This window comes from Pinus tabuliformis, chromosome 3_2, assembly GCF_031772625.1.
Source record: "Pinus tabuliformis cultivar Carrire ecotype Pingquan chromosome 3_2, CPIR1, whole genome shotgun sequence".
Classification (NCBI taxonomy): Eukaryota; Viridiplantae; Streptophyta; class Pinopsida; order Pinales; family Pinaceae; genus Pinus; species Pinus tabuliformis.
The window spans coordinates 814,828,559-814,845,712 of NC_142302.1; the positions used below are offsets into that span (position 1 = coordinate 814,828,559).

The window sequence follows — 17,154 nt, forward strand, 5'->3', positions numbered from 1 at the left end:
CAGCATTATGACCCGGAGGGCAATTAAAGGAAACACCAAAGCTATGAATAACACAAACTTTGACAATCCCTATAATATTCCATGTAACAAGCAAGATATAAACTTCTGTAACTGATAATCTAAGTCACAGGGTTCAGCGAACCTGAAGCTTCAGGTTCGAAATTCGCCGAACCTGTAAAAAAAATTGAGGTTCGTTCAGGTTCGCTGAACCTGAAGCCGAACTCGAACCTGAACGAACCTGTCAAACTTGATCGAACCGTATCGAACCTGAACGAACCGAATCGAACCTGAACGAATCAATGGTTTTCTGGACGATTTTCCTGGACGGTTTTCCTTGACGGTTTTCAAAGAAAACAGTGGGTCGCATACCGCTTTGTAGCAGTTCTTCCAAGTTCCCGCAAAATAATTCTTTATAAACAGTCGTGCGCTATGGTTTTGGCACACACTGTCGGGTTGAAACTTGATTGCTGAAGCCTGAGCATTTGTTTGTAGTGAGTCTGAGTTGTTAGTCGTGAGTTTGCAGACGACGGACGTTTGAAGTTGCGGGCCGCAGCTTTGAGTCTTGAGCAGTGGCACCGGGCACGATGCTGCAGTGCTGCACACAGAGTCTAGACTCCAGACCATCGACGCTGCACGCGTGACGCACCACGGCACCAGTTTGCAGTTGCACGCAGCACCTGAGGGCCGAGCCGCCGAAGTATCACTGTATCATCAGATTTATCATTTGGTATGCTCCTGACTCTCAACAGTTGTGCTTCTGATCATTCGAATTTCGAGCAGTTACTTCCTCTGTTATTCTATCCATAGCTAGAACTTCTGCCTCTATATTTTTTTGAGCTATGTCAAAATTCTCTGTTGGAGGCTGGAGCCCTCGTGTCTTCTATCTGTGCATTGTTCCTTGTGCGGCGTGCCAATGGTCTCATCAATTTCCATTGTTGCAAATTTGCAATGGTAGGTTTACCGTTTAGCTGTGTTTGGCTGTCCAGAAATATTTTCCAGAGCTTGGGATGGGAGTCTTTGTAGTTCATCAGCGATTTCATTTTCTGGTTCAGGGTCAAGACGACATACAAAATAATGTGTGCATTTTTTTATAAGCGACGCTTACGTAGGAATCTAGGATAGCAATACTAAATAGATGTCAGCTAAATGATAAATCTGTGTATGCTTTACACTGTACAGCATTAAGCCGCTTACCTTGGACAAAAAATTCCTAAAACTGTCATGTGACATGTCCATGGTTGGCTTGGTTTAGCCTTTTAGGATCAAATACTTTCAAGTTTCATTCTGTGTCCTGACCAGACTCCAGAGTATGAAGCTTAATCTGACTCAAGTCAATCAATCTGTCTGGACAATATGCGAATTACTTGATATTCAATCAAACTTTATGAAATCCAACTGCCCAGTGCCAGGTTCTAACTGGTTTCAGAATTTCCAATTATCTATGGCCTTAAATGGTTTTCGTTGCCCTCCATTTTGTTTAATGAACTTCAGACAATCAACTTGTACAACTGCTATACCATTTAGTAACATCTTTGAGAATAAATTACACAAATGATATTATGTTTAAAACAGCAGGACTACTGGATAGTGGATTATAAGTTATAACTTGCTTGGTGAATATGATCCTCATCCAATATGCCATCGCCCTCCATTTTGTTAAATAAACTTCAGAGAATCAACCTCTATAACTATTTATGCCCATAATGCCTAAAATTTGAGAATAATTTACTCATATGATGTTATGCTCTGCCTCTAAGTAGCAGGTCTGTCGGATCATGATTCATACCTTAAGGCTTACACCAAATGAGTAGAATAAGTAACTCTACAATGTACATGAGTTGAATCAGAATGTAGGCTGGTAGCTTATCAAAACCTTCGAAGATTTTGACAAAACTGAAGAGGTTGATGTTGTGAAAAGCAATCTCAGAAATTCTGAGTCAGAATCAAGCCATTTTCTCTGATAACAAAGTGGGTCAAATGAAGAAAAATCATAAACAAATGTTACATAATATTTGTTGTGTCAAACAATTTGAAGACATACAGTTAAGCTGCACATAGTTTGGTTACAACTTACACCTGGTAGTTACAAACTTACAGCTTGATAGTGGAGATTGAGGGACACATATTATGTAGGGAGGGTTCACCATCAGGGCTACTTTGTCCTTCTCCTCTTTGATAATGAGTGGCCTGTGGTAGAGTTCTCCAAGGACCATGTACTTGTAACCTGCACTCCAATCATTCCAGTCTCTTTAACCAGTTTTTGATGGTTTGTTAGTTCTCTTCTTTTTCTTTGTTGGCACATTCCAGCTTTTCCAATTTTCTTCACAATTATTCAACTTTGTCCGGAATCTCCAGTGAATCCACATTCCTATTCTAGCAAAACATGGCAGTTTTGGTTTGACCTAAGTTTTTTATTTTCCTGTCATGGTAATAGAATGTTTTTTAAAGAAATGTGGTTGGACTCAAAATTCCATGATTGCACCATAGAGCCAATTATCAATTATCTGTTGATGGTCTGCCAGAGTTGTCAAAAAAATTAAAAAAAATTACACCTCAATAAATTTAATCTTTCAGATTTTCAATATATCTAAGTTTAAGATGAATCTTGATTAACTTTGTTTTCTATATTTTATCTCTCACACCTATGTAAATAGTTATTTACTTTTTATTCAATTTAACTTTATATTATTTTAGATGGAGCCAACTTGTACTTTCTTTTAAATTTTGCAATAATAGAGAAAGTCTGCCCTTTATGAGCACATTAAAACTAGAGGAGGCTTAAGGTTTACAGGTTGTATTTTGTGTTTCATCTGAGTTATAGAAGCTTATGATGTTCATGGTGGATGCTTATTTTTTTAATCCACTTGCTGCATTTGTATCTCTTTCAAGTTTTAATGATAGGTTCATTATTGTTTATTTCGTTTATTCATTACTTCATGGCCATTTTTCATGTACTAAGTGTAAAGCACCTCACCAATCTCCATAGATAATCAACCTCTATAACCATTCAATCTTTGAAATTAATTAGTGTGCTTGAAGTTATGGTTTCCGTAGCAAGATTATGAGATCATAATTTAATGAATTAATATGATGTAATATGCCGTTGCCCTCCATTTTGTTTAATGAACTTCAGACAATCAACTTGTACAGCTGCTATACCATTTGGCATTTAGTAACATCTTTGAGAATAAATTACACAAATGATATTATGTTTAAAACAACAGGACTACTGGATTATAACTTGCTTGGTGAATATGATCCAATATGCCATCGCCCTCCATTTTGTTAAATAAACTTCAGAGAATCAACCTCTATAACTATTTATGCCAACAATTCAGCCTTACATGCCACTTTATTTCATTTTGCAGTCGTTTGGGCTGCTTTGACTTTCTAATGGAAATTCAATAAAGCTTGCTACCAATTTATTTCTCCTCAAATTCATTAAATACACATGTTATAAACTTATAACTTATAGCCTATAATTACTGTTAAGTGATAATTACAATAGGAAGTGATAATTATTGTTATTTAAATTTGAAATAATTGAAGAAATTGGAAAACTGAAATTTGTACAAGTTATGCATGATTTGAATGCTCATCAAAATATCAAGTTTTATTTGTATTTGAAAATTGAATTTCACTATTTTATCATTTATTAAAATTCGAATTTTAATATGCCATTGCCAACAAAAATGCAGACATATTTGTCATGGCACCTCCAAAGTCAACGGCAGAAGGATGGAAATATGTGGAGAAATTGGACGGGCCTCATGGGAGGCATTTGAAATGCAAGTTATGTAATAATGAATTTTTTGGATCTTTAACTAGAGTCATGGACCACTTACTGTCTGTCACTAATGGCAAAGGAGGTGGCATTGAAGGTTGCAAGAATGTGTCTGCAGAGCTCAAGGAGACACTTCAAAAAGATTATGACAATATACAAAAGGCTAAGAAAGTGAATGAAAACAAAAGACAACGTGTTCAAACAGAAATTGCAATGAATTACAATTCATCATCTGCACTTTCTTCAAGCACAGTTGGTGTTGGGAGTTTATCTCAGTCAAAGATCAGTAAATCAAGTGGGACAGCCACATTAAATACTCTTTGGAAGCCCATGCAGAAACAAGAAGTTTATGATGCTGTAGGTGATATGTTTTTTGAATGTGCAATTCCATTTAATGTGGCAAGAAGCCCTTACTTCATCAACACATGTAAGATGATGGCAGGTTTTGGTAAAGGATATCTCCCTCCTAGTTCTCAGACCATAAGGACCACTATTTTGAAGAGGTCAAAAGAAAGAGTTACAAACAATTTGCAGAAGATTAAAGACTCTTGGAAGGAAACAGGGTGCACAATTTTATCAGATGGCTGGTCAGATATGAATCATAGACCTCTTATTAATGTGTTGGTTTCTTGCGCTAAAGGGGTACTTTTTTTGAAAGTAGTTGATGCATCAGGGAATAAGAAGACCTCTGAATTTATTTTCAAGATTTTAGAGGAAGCTATTCTTGAGGTTGGAGAAGAAAATGTGGTCCAGGTTATAACAGATAGTGCTTCAAATTGTGTTGGAGCAGGAAAATGGGTCATGGATAAATACAGAAAAATATATTGGACACCTTGTGCTGCCCATTGTCTTGACTTATTGTTACATGACTTAGCAAAGTTTCCATGGATTAACGAGACAGTTCGGAGGGGGAAACAAATTTCTCACTTCATATTTAACCATCAACTCACATTGAGCTTGTACAGGAATAATGCATCTAGAGAGTTGCTCAGGCCTTGTGACACCAGGTTTGCCACATATTATATTACTATCAAAAGGTTAGTTGAAGAGAAAGGGAGTATAAGAGGTGTTTTTTGCAACAATGAGTGCGAAAAGTCTCATCTTTCAAAGGAAGCTAAAGGAAAGGAGTTGGAACAGGTGATTTTAGGGAATGCTTTTCGGGACAATGCTCAGAAGGTCTTAAAAGTATGTGAACCAATTGTTGATATGCTTCGCATGGTTGATAGTGATACCCCTTCCATGGGTTTTGTTTATGAGGGCATGGATCGTGCTAAAGAAGCCATTGCAAAATCTTTTAATAATGAGGAAAATGAGTACATTGCAATATGGGAGATGATTGATGAAAGATGGAAGATGTTGCATAGTCCTTTACATGCAGTAGCTTGTTATTTGGATCCTAGACTCTTTGGGATAGAAAGAACCAATGATGCAGAAGTCATGAATGGCCTTTATGATGCAGTTGAACGGTTGGTCCCTGATCAAGAAGAATGCAGGAGAATTAGAGAGCAGCTCTGAGCATATAGGTTGGAAGAGGGAATATTTGCAAGGTCTAGTGCAGTACAAGATAGGCCCAATATTCCTCCAGGGAGATGGTGGCAGTTTTATGGATCAGAGACTCCTGAATTGCAACGTTTTGCAGTTCGTATTTTGAGCCAGGGATCAAGTGCCTCTACTTGTGAAAGGAACTGGAGTAGCTTTAACCATATCCAATCCAAGAAAAGAAACAAATTATTGTCTACAAGGTTGGAAGACCTTGTTTATGTTCGGAGTAATTTGAAGTTGGCCTTGAGTAGTGTGTCCAAAGATGCATCTAGTTCCTACGAGCCATGGTTTGATGCTGATTTAGAGCCAAAAGAAGATGATATTAGCACTGATGGTGATTCACTAGATGATCCAAATGTTGGAATTCCATCTATTGATGACTTTGATGATCACCATTCTAGTGCCTTTACTATGCCATATGCACATGATGATTGAGAGCTTTTTGATCATACTAGAGTCTAGTAGGCCATAAGTATAGACTATCTATGTTTTTTGAATTTCCTAGAACAATTTTATGGATTATAACTATTTGGCAATGGTCTTTATGACTTCCTTATTATATTAGCATTGATGATGATGAGCCAAATGATGGAATTCCATGTGTTGATGACTTTGATGATGTTTAAAATTTTGAAATTTGAAGATGTCCTACAATGATGTGTATGTTTAAATTTTGATCATGTTTTGATTATGTGACTTTTTAAAAGATTACTAGTATTTGACATTCATTTAAATTTTGAAGACGGAAAATTATGTCATTTCTTTTTGCAAACTACTATTGTGTACGTTTACATTTAACTAGATGTTAGAATGATTACATTATTGATGTATGTTTACTAATAAGAATTTATGTTCATGTGTTTATGGATTGATTTTGAATTTTCTACTATTTTGTCATATATATATATATATATTGAAAAATATGTATAGTCGAACCTAATGCTGAACCTCATTCAAACCTGATCTGAAAATTCGAACTCGAATCAAACTTAATCGTTGTCGAACTCGAACTCGGACTCGAACCGTGTGACATAGCTGATAATAACACAGAAACGTAACCTGCATTCAACTATGAATGTTAAATCATCCAAACGAAGAAAAGGAAATGTTACTGACCAGCAATGAACGCAGCAGCCGGGTCAGGAGCCGAGACAGCCGAAGTCAAAGAGCGCAGAGATGGGGGCCAAGCATATGAGTGCCACACGATAAAATGCAGAAGGATATACAAAAAAGGACTTGAGACAACAAAATAAGGTTCCGGATATCATGCGTCTCAGAATCACCCGCAGCAAACATCAAACCTCCAAATCAACTTTCCCAGAAGTTTCCGTGAGGCATCAGCCAGAGAGGCCCGGGAGGAAACCGTAAAAAGCACACCAGGGAAATTACTTAAAGGTGTACGTAGCAAAGAGTTCATAAGTAGATGCCATACCAGGTGTCAACCAGCATACGTCATACCCGAGAACGTGTTCTGGAAGAAGGTGGCCATGCGGAATGATAAGGAAAAAAAAACGCCTGTGGATGAAGACGTAGGCCGCTGGTTGGTAAGATTTAGTCGCATGCTGGATGGCCGAGCAGGCGGACGCTCGAAGAAGCTGGCTCTCCCGACGCGCGTCCATCGCTCCCTCCTCGCTCTCGCTCCAGTCGAGTGCCGTTTGTCCCTCTTTGCACTCTAGTTGTTTTTTTCCCATATGTTTTTTTTTTACTTGTTTTTTTCCTATATCTTTTTTTTGGGCTTTCTTTATATTGATAACATATACCATCTTTATATCAATTGCTGATTGGTTTAATATTTGGCAATCAGATGGCGCGGTAAGTTGTTTGACCGCGTTTGTGTTTATTTGATTGAGCTGTTAATTATTTGACCGTGTTTATGTTGGGTTTTTATGTTTGTATGATTGCGTTATTTGATTGTGTGGCTATGTCTATTCGATTGGAACTTTAATGGTCAAATATTAGGAGAATCAACCATAGAGATAAATATTCGGAGAATGAACGATCAGTTAAATTGGGAGTGCTTTTTTATATGTGGAAAAGCTTATTATAATTTAATTGTAAAATCAACAGTGAGAATATTTTCCCCATACCTTTATAAAAACTTTTTCAAAAGCTTTTTCAACTGTAATTTTATCCTTTTAAATAAATAAACTAAAATAAATTTCTTTCTTTCCCGCTGTCTATTTGGAAGGTAGTTTTTTAATGAAATTACTTGTCAAGTTCATGAGGTTTGTCAAAGTATTTCGTGTAATGACTTTGGATCAACCGAAAATGTTCTCAACTCACCAACTTAAACTTCATGAATTAGACTCTATAATGGTTATTTTTATTTTATTTTTATTTTTTTAAAGAATTTTTAATGCATGTGGAATTAAAGTTTCCTATGCTCTCATAAAATAAGTATATGTATATATATAATAGTGTTCCTGTTGCAAAATAGCTCCAAATTAATTCTCATAAGATCACTGTGATCTGCGACCAGCGATGCATGAATGTGGAAGAACACCCATCTTTATTGAGAATAGAAACAAGTTTTCATTTAATTTACGTTCACAGTATTGACGTTTATAAGCTCACAGTATTGACGTTTATAAGCTGTTAAGGGGATCACAAGGTATATGGATCCATTGCGAAGCTTTAAAAAAAAATCATAGGGTTCATAATAGTGTATTGTACATGTTTTTTTAGCGGAAGTATTAAAAAATGATAAGTGAAGGAGAAAATTAAAGATAAAAATTGTTAAGAGTTCAAAACTTGTTGAAATTTGAAAAGTAATTGTTACATCTGAAGAAAGGTTATGTTAGAGATATTTTTATTTGGTTTAATATATTGATAAAAATGAATTATTCATTGGGATGATTGAGAGATGTAATTATAATAATGGTAAATGTAAGTTTGAGTTTTAAATTTTATGTGTATGAAGTGTTCAGTTTGATTAAATTAATTTTTTGGTAATTATAATTTTTAAATGAATTTAATTGTATTAATTTTTAGTTAATCATTTTTTTTTAGCATTGGGATACTTATATTAAAGTAGTAAAAACAACTGTTTTATACCAAAGAAAAAGTCCGTCCAGATATATGTAATTCTTCCTCCTATTTACACCAAACTTTAAAATGATCTTTTGCTTATTATACTAGAAAAATCATGAAAACATATTACCAACTTCTTCTTCAAATTTAGAACAATATTTACAAATGATAATAATAATTATTATTATTTATACAATTTATTATAAAACTATAATTCCTCGCTTAGGCTTTCATCCATTAATGTAATCGAATTATTTAACCCAAAATACTTGGACAAATGTAGAGTAAAATGCTTCAAGCGTGGCCTCCATGGTTTTCAGGTCTGTGGAATGGGTGATACCACCATTAAATGCCTCTCTATTACTATGAATTATTGCAACTAATCTTTTTTAAGCAATAATCCATTTATATGTAATAATAATGATATTTTAATATTTTTTAAAAAATCATTAATATCATAATTAATTAAATATTAAAAAATATAAGAATATTTTATATATATTATTATTATGAAATTATAAATTATAATTCTTCGGTTAACTAATCATGCATTAATTGAATAGAATCGGTTGAGTAACAGGCCTCAAGTTGACTCCATGGTTTTCATGTCCATGCAATTGGTGATAGCACCAATGAATGCCTTTCCACTTCTTTGAACTAGTGCAACCAAATCTTTTTGATTATTAATCAATTTAATTAGTTTTTTTATACACGAGAGACTCGTTAGAAATCATCTGCATAATCATCAATATTGAATTCTTCAACATTAATTTGATTGGAATTTGGTGGTTGGTTTCTACTAAAATGTATCCACATTCTTTTTACACCAAGTATTTTAGAGACAACATTCTTGACATCAACGATTTTATTAAACATTTATTTGTTACATTTTGTATAGAGTCTAAGTCAACAATTTCCCTTTTTTGTAATCACTAGTTACTATTTGAAGATTTTTTATTTTTTATTTTTGTTGTTTTATCTGCCCCAATAACGGCAAAAGCCATATTTAGGGAAAGGCAATAGTATAAAATTTAGTTAAAACATTATTTCCTAGTCTTCAATTTGTGGGTATGAAATTAAGAATAAAAAGGATTTTTCGTTGAAATCTTCAATTGATTCATCATAATTCATTCTAATATTTGAGATTTTCAAATTAGCAATGGAACCATCATAACGTTTGATCAACCTCCCGAAATTAGCAATGGATTGCTAATTTCAAAAGTCAAGAGAAATCTAGTCTACACAACATTAAATTAAATTCTTCTCATTACCTTAGGGAAATCCATCTTCTTTAGGGACAAAGAGAAGGTTTGAAAACAAGTCAAAGGGTTTATTGGGTGCATTCTTTGTTACTTTTAGGAAACTTACAATAATTTTTCATAACCTTTGAACTAAATCACCCATAGGTTCATTTACATTCCTATATGTTCTACCAAATTCACTATAAAGTTCTTCATAATCATACTTTACTTGACAAATGATAAATAGTTCCATGAATTATTTCCAATTATGAGCTTATTTGGCTAGTAATGTCCTATACTTCCAGTGTGTGGCTAATCAATTGCCATATTTCATTTTGCTAAGAAATAAATAAATTCTAATGCATAACATTATAATTGATTAATATGCCTAAATGTAAAGACTTCCCTTCACGATCAAATCTCAAGTTTGACAAGAGATTAAGTTAACTTATTACAATGACACCTAAGGGTCTTAGAAAAACTCAAAGGGTGATCTCATATAGATTTATGAAGAGGAGCTATTGGTTTATTAGAGTAGTGTCTTCAAATGGCTCCAGATCAATTGGCTTCCTTTTGTTTATTGGTCAAAATGACCTTGGTCAATAGCATGCATGACACGTAGTGAAAACTTACAATTAGATATCATGCCATTTAGAATAGGGAACTCCTAATGTATCTTTGTGGCCATTACTGGCTGTGGGTTTTACCAAGTATGGTTGGGATCAAGCATTGATGGTTTTCTAAACTAAATCATTAAATGTATCTAATCTAAGATGTAAATGCATTTGTCCAGACCTGAATAAAGAAAAAGGGAAACAAAGAACCATACATGCTCTTATCAATGACCCATTGATTTAGATTCCTAAGAGTAAATACAAGAATATGAGTAACTAACAACAAACCTAGAATAACCTAGCATTAAAACAACCATCCATAGACCTATGCTCATGGATTTTGGCAAACATTTTTAGAGGATAGAAATAAGAATGCAACAATTATACACATAAGAGAAGTTTATAGTGTGATATATATTATCACAAATCAAGCATCGAGTAAAAGAAATAGAAAAACTTTCAACATATACAACAAAGAATTGATCTTCATGGTAAACTGCTCCTCGTTTCAGTGATAACATAAATTTTTTAATGTGCTCCTCAACAGTGATGAGTCCATGTGGATTAAAATTAGGAAGCCATTCCTCAAAATCTTATATTTAAATGGATATATACTCTACAAAATCAATGTCTAGTTAGCTATTCTAACTTAAACAATAACTAAACTGAAAAATCCAAAAGATAAAATTAAATTGAAAAATAGGGAAAGTATATGACATATGTTTGTACTTACAATTATCTATAAAATATATACAAATTGTTGTTTTAGTGTAGTAATTTTGATTTTATGGGACAAAGAACAGTGAAGGTGGTAGGACGAGTGATTCATTCAAACTATATATTCAAGAGAAAATATTTTAATATGGTTGGAATCTGGCTCAAGCTACCCACACAAGATGTTTTTGAACTACAATTTATTGTATTTTAAAAAAAAAAATCTAAGATTTCACCATCAAATAAGAACATAAACAACAAACAATTCATAAGATTCGTATGTGTAGAAAATGGAAAAAAAATTGCTACTGCTAATGAATTGAAATTGAAATCAAGAGACACAAATTTCTTCTACTATTATGTGGAAGGGAAAACACACGATAGAGACACATGCAATAACAAGCAACAATCAAAACACAAAGAACATAATTATTTTATAGGGGAACTTAACTGCGAAAAACCCCTCTGCTGCTTTGCATTAATTCAGATAAGAATATGGATCAATTATAATCACTGCTTCACACATGAAGCACACCCTACACTGCAACTTTGATCTCCTACAAATTAACCTGCTTTGACAACACTTAGCCAAAATATCCCTCAACCTTCCATTGATTTCCTTGCGCAATCCTTGAGGAAAGTAGCCCCTAAAAATTAAGAGAGTTCCCTATTTCCTTGCGCAAATCTTGAAGGAACTGACCACCTACGGCAATGAAAAACCTATACACTCAACTAATATACAATTGGTAATTATAATGTTCCTCTTCCTCCACTCCAACTAGGCAATTCAAATTACACTCATGACTAGGACTATTTTTAATAAATTGATTAGTTCACTGAGAGATCAATGATTTAACAATTATTATAACTAATCAATTGAACTCCTACTAACTCTATTCATGACCAGAGCTCAGATAATTGAGTTTAACTAACTATAACTCCACTATATTGATATATATCTTATCAATCAACCCATGCATAACTCTACTTCTAGCATACAAACTCAAATTTACTCATTTAACTAGGAGACAAATCCACGTCACTCCAACTAACTTCAATCCAAGTCATCCTGTTGATGTGGAAAAATGAATTTCTCCATTTGACTAAGGCATAAGTCAAATGAATCCTTTCATTGCTACAATTTAAAACTCCCTCTTAGCAAGAAAAGGATTTTGCACAACCCCAATCTTGCTCCAGTGTAGGAATGTATTATAACACAATTAATGTTCCGTCTCACTATTGTTGTTCTTACTACAATAACGATAACTGAGAATCATCCAAAGTATTGAATCAATTGTGTTTATGATATGCATGTATCTCCTAATTCTTTGAATGTTACTATCCTACAATTATCACTCAATATTTGACTGCATCAACTAACACTAATACTTCTGCTACTGAATACTGTGGAACCTTATAGCAAGGGTACTGATCCATGAGAAAAATATACTGCAACTTCTAATTCTATCCTATGGACCCTACCCAAATCTTTTTGACTAATGATCTACATCGTCGAACCTCACTTTTGGAGGTATAGCTACATGCATGGTGAAATTGAGCTCTAGCTTGTAAAGTTTTCTTACTCAAACACCAATTTGTTTTACTTGTCCAGTAGTAACATGCTTCAAAAAAGCCTTCCCTTTACTGAACAACACATCATATCCATAGAATTCAAGTACAACTACAAAATGTAGATTATCGTTTAGGCCACACACATACATTACATCATGTTGGTGAATATGGGAGCCTGACTCCGTCTTAAAATTGATAGTGCCAATCGTTTTGGTATTATACCTTCCATCATCTCCAAGATTTATGTGTAATTTTAGGTTCTTCTCCTCTAGGTTGTTGAAGAACTCCTTATTTCTTGTCATATGATATGAAGCACTAGAGTCTAGGTACCACTCACACCCTCTTACTATTCTTTCTATGCAAGAAATGAGGGTGAAATCCAACTCGAATTATGATGCAAGAGAATATTCTTCTCCTTCTGATGTAGGCCCTTTACTAGATTTCTTATGTGGACACTTGGTTGCATAATGTCCATAATCATGGAAGTGAAATCATTTAATTTTACTGCGGTCTTTCTTCTTGCCATGGATCTAGATGGATTCTACCTCACCTTGGGCCTTATTTCCTTTGGAATTATCTCCTTTACCAACTTGAGCATATTTTTCTTCCTTATCAGATTTGGATGTGACACCATCTTCAGTCTTTCTTCTAGTCTCCTGCTGCACAAAATCAAACCAAAGTCTCTACCAATTTGGAAGCTTATCTCTTCCATTAACTGAATCCTGATAGTTGCGCCAGGACTTTGAAAGACGAAGGAGTGCTAAGCTCACAAGATACGATGGTGGCACAGTCTCTCCTACGCCTCCATGTTCATCTATGACCTGAGTGAATATGGATAGCTACTCAATAATGGTTTCATTTTTATGCATTCGAATGACTCTGAGTTTATCTTTCAATGCCAGTTTCTTGACATCACTGTTACTTTCGAATAACTTTGTGAGGGATTTCCACAATGCATAAGAAGTATGCTTACCATGCAAACTCGAAACCACATGATATCTAACACCCTCCAAGATAATCCTCATGCCTATTCTTGTGTCTTTCTTCCACTAAGCAAGTGCTTGTTCATTTGATGCTGCTAGTTTTGGAATATCAATTTGTGTGTATTTGCATACTCCGTTGTCATCCAACATAACTTCCATATTGTCTTTCTAAGCTATGAAATTTGAAGTGCCCTCTAATTATTACTCAAGCCTTAATCCATCGAAGGTCATTGTTCTTGCACTGAAGAAAATTACTATACCACAAATATGTTATTCAAAATTTCTCTGAGAGAAGATCAGGAATTTGGTTTTTATGTGGTTTTCGATAGATTTGATACCATGTAGAAAATGGAAAGAAATTTTATACTACTAATGAATTTGAATTGAAGTCAAGGGACACAAATTTCTTCTACTATTATGCGGAAAGGAAAACGCATGATAAAAATACATGAAATAACATGAAATCATTAAACATAAGGAACACAGTGATTTTACAAGAGAACCCAACTGGGAAAAACCCCTCCACTACTTTGCATTAATTCAAATGAGAATATGGATCAATTACAATGACTGTTTCACACATGAATCACACCCTACATTGCAATTCTGATCTCTTGCTAACTGACCTGCTTTGACCAAAACTTAACCAAAATAGGCCTCAATATTCCTCCTATTTCCCTGCATAATCCTTGAGGAAATTATCCCCTAAAAAATAGGAGAAATCCCTATTTCCTTGTGCAAATCCTGAAGGAATTAACTACCTGCTCTATTGCAAAACCTGTACACTCAACTAGTATACAATTGATAATTACAATGTGCCTTTCCCTCCACACCAACTAGGAAATTTGAATTCCATTCATAACTGAGACTATTTCTAGTTAATTGTTCAGTTAATTGACAATTCAGTGAGTTAAAAGCTATTATAACTACTCAACTGAACTCTTACCAACTCTACCCATGACTATAGCTCAGATAATTGAGTTTAACTAACAATAATTGCACTAGATTGCTATATATTAGCACTCAACCCATGCACAACTCTACTTCTAGCCTAAAAACTCAAATTTATTGATTTAACTAGGAGACAAAGCCATGTCACTCTAGCTAACTACAATCTAAGTCATCCTGCTAATTTCAAAAATCAAATTTCTCCATTTGACTAAGTCACAAGTCAAATGAAGCCTTTTCTTGCAGCAATTTAACAGCATGATAGTAAAAATACACAGCAACATATCTTAAGAAATGTTAACAGAACATCTGAAGATTGAATCAGAGTTGAATATGAATAAAGTTAGAAAATGAGCATGACATGCATCCATTAACTAATCAAAATGGTGATAGGACATCAGAAGCATAATTCACAAACAAATTCGATTCTAAATTTGGTATTCAAAATATCTTAGCCTCAAAATTTGATTATAGCATGCAAGTCTTCAATTCCACAATTCGTGGACCGTTACACTAATGTAAGAGGCCATATAAGTACTAAAATAATTAGAAAATATTCAAGATTTCCTTTAATTATAGATGATGCTAAAAATAAAATACTATCCTTATCTAAGGATAATTTCTCAAGAAAAGTGGCAAGCTCTTTCAAACTTTTTCGTCATCTTGAGAGTCCTTATAATCAATGTTGAGTAGAGACAGAGCATTTGTTTGGATAAAGTTTACCTAATCTCTATGCACCTGAGAAATTGATGAAAAGTGAATCAAATGGAAATGAAAATGTTGACTTGGCATATTGACACCAAATTTTTTATACACCTTTTCTTTTTACTATAAAATTATTTTGATCTATTCAAAAGGAAATTGCAGAAACTTTTGGAAAGTTTGTTGCATCCAATTTTCGGTTTTAGTTATCACTTTCAGATCTTCTATTATGCTATATTTTTTCTGCTATTGATTGAGTGATCTAGGTGGATGTTCGTGTCCACCCACCTATTCCACTAGGACCCCCACCACTATCTCTTTCAGCTTTTTAGTTTCCTTAATTGTAGCCCAATTTATTATTTTTGGCAGTTTTTCAGGTCATGAACTTCTAGGGATGTTTTGAGGCTCTAAACAATGTTTTTTGGGAACACCAGGGCTAATAAAGAATTGGGACTATTGTTGGATGATCAAAATTTGTAGTCCTTGGATATATATTTCTAACGAGGTATTTTTTGCATCAAACGGAGATTGTATGCCAAAGTTACGACCCTAGGAAGTTGATGTACCAATTTACCCAAACGAGGCCCATGGTTTTGGTTCTTCATATCCTAGCGTTAGATTTTTGGATGTTTAGGGTTTTCCATTATTTCTCAATAATAAATAGGCCTCTCAGCGTCATTGTCACATAGTTCAGAGGCATGTAGATGCCACATCTCTTCTCAGAGATAAGCTACCATTGCCCGAGCTAGTCTTATTTCCATTATGTTTGTAAGCATATTTTAGTATTTGATATTAATGAAATGAAGTGTTATTTCTATTACACCTCTGTATTTACGGTTATATCTATAATTTGTTGTGTTCCTCTTTAAATCCAGATCATTAAGAGATCCAGGAAATGCCTCCTTTATTTGTTTGGATCTAGGAAGATCAAATTGTTCAATGAAGTTTGTCCCAATCTCCCATACCTTGATGCAATGTTTAATGGATTTCTTGGTCCACACTTGAATTTCATTTTCTCTTGATTATCTGTGATTTAATGAAGTATACATGAGTGTCTTGTACTTCTTAGTGGTTTCAGGAGTGTCCTCAACTTGTAATTGTTTTTCCCATTCGAGAATTAATGAACATCTTTCTTTAACACTTCTATCTTCTTCAACCAAAGATTCAATAATTTCATTGAGATTCACAGTCTCCTGATAATGTTTACAAATTGTATCCATTCTTCTATAGAATTTAGCTTTACCTTTTTCAGTATCTGGTTAATGTGCATTACCTATTCTTTGAATACATTCAGACTCTATTTAGCATTATGACCTTGTTTCAGTTAAGACTTCAGAGTTTCAATTTATTATTTTATTCCTGCAGTCATACCTTCAATGTTGCTTTCATATTCTTCTTTCAATATATGGTTTTTTTTCTTCATAGTCCTTTCTAATTTGCTCAATCTACTAGGAATGCTTGATTTCTATTTCCTTATATTGATTTTCAAACTGACTTTATAAGTTTTCTCTTTCAATAGTAAATTCTCCAACCAGGATCGCATAATGCGCTTGCCAAATCTCTTCACTAAATGCTTTTCTCTTTTTTATTTGAAATTATAACTCTTTAATTATTTGCAGCTTACTTTGACAAGCTTCTCCAAGTTCATTGACATGATATTATTGATTGTTAACAAATGATCCAAGTTCCTATGAAGATTCATTAACTTTCTCTGTCACATCTCGAGTAGTCTACCAGCTATGTTCAGACAATGTTTCAACAGTGTCAAGCTTCCTCTTCTTAGTCCTTATTATAACGGATTTTGTCTATGTATTAAACTAATATTCAATTAAAGATGGAACAATTTTAGATATTGGCTCCATTTTAATAAGAATATTAATAAGAAACAAATTTAGAGGACTTTTTATGGAGATGGAAGTGATGGAATTTATTGGGGATGTTTATGGTATTGAAAGGTTTGTGTTTTTAGTGTGTTATTCAATTTAATCTCCCATTTTATTAAGACTCTCTTTAATTGTCAAATG

At 34.0% G+C, this 17,154-nt stretch overlaps 1 protein-coding gene across 1 annotated transcript; it reads left to right on the plus strand.

Annotated features, from left to right (window-relative positions):
- The first annotated feature begins 3,709 nt into the window (after positions 1 to 3,709).
- Positions 3,710 to 5,299, plus strand: LOC149183115 (uncharacterized). Its single transcript, XM_089414837.1, has one exon. The coding sequence runs from the start codon at positions 3,710 to 3,712 to the stop codon at positions 5,297 to 5,299; it is 1,590 nt and encodes a 529-aa protein (XP_089270963.1).
- The last annotated feature ends 11,855 nt before the right edge of the window (positions 5,300 to 17,154 follow it).

Coding starts and splice junctions, on each gene's coding strand:
- LOC149183115 (XM_089414837.1), top strand. CDS start 3,710: ATGGCACCTCCAAAGTCAACGGCAGAAGGATGGAAATATGTGGAGAAA.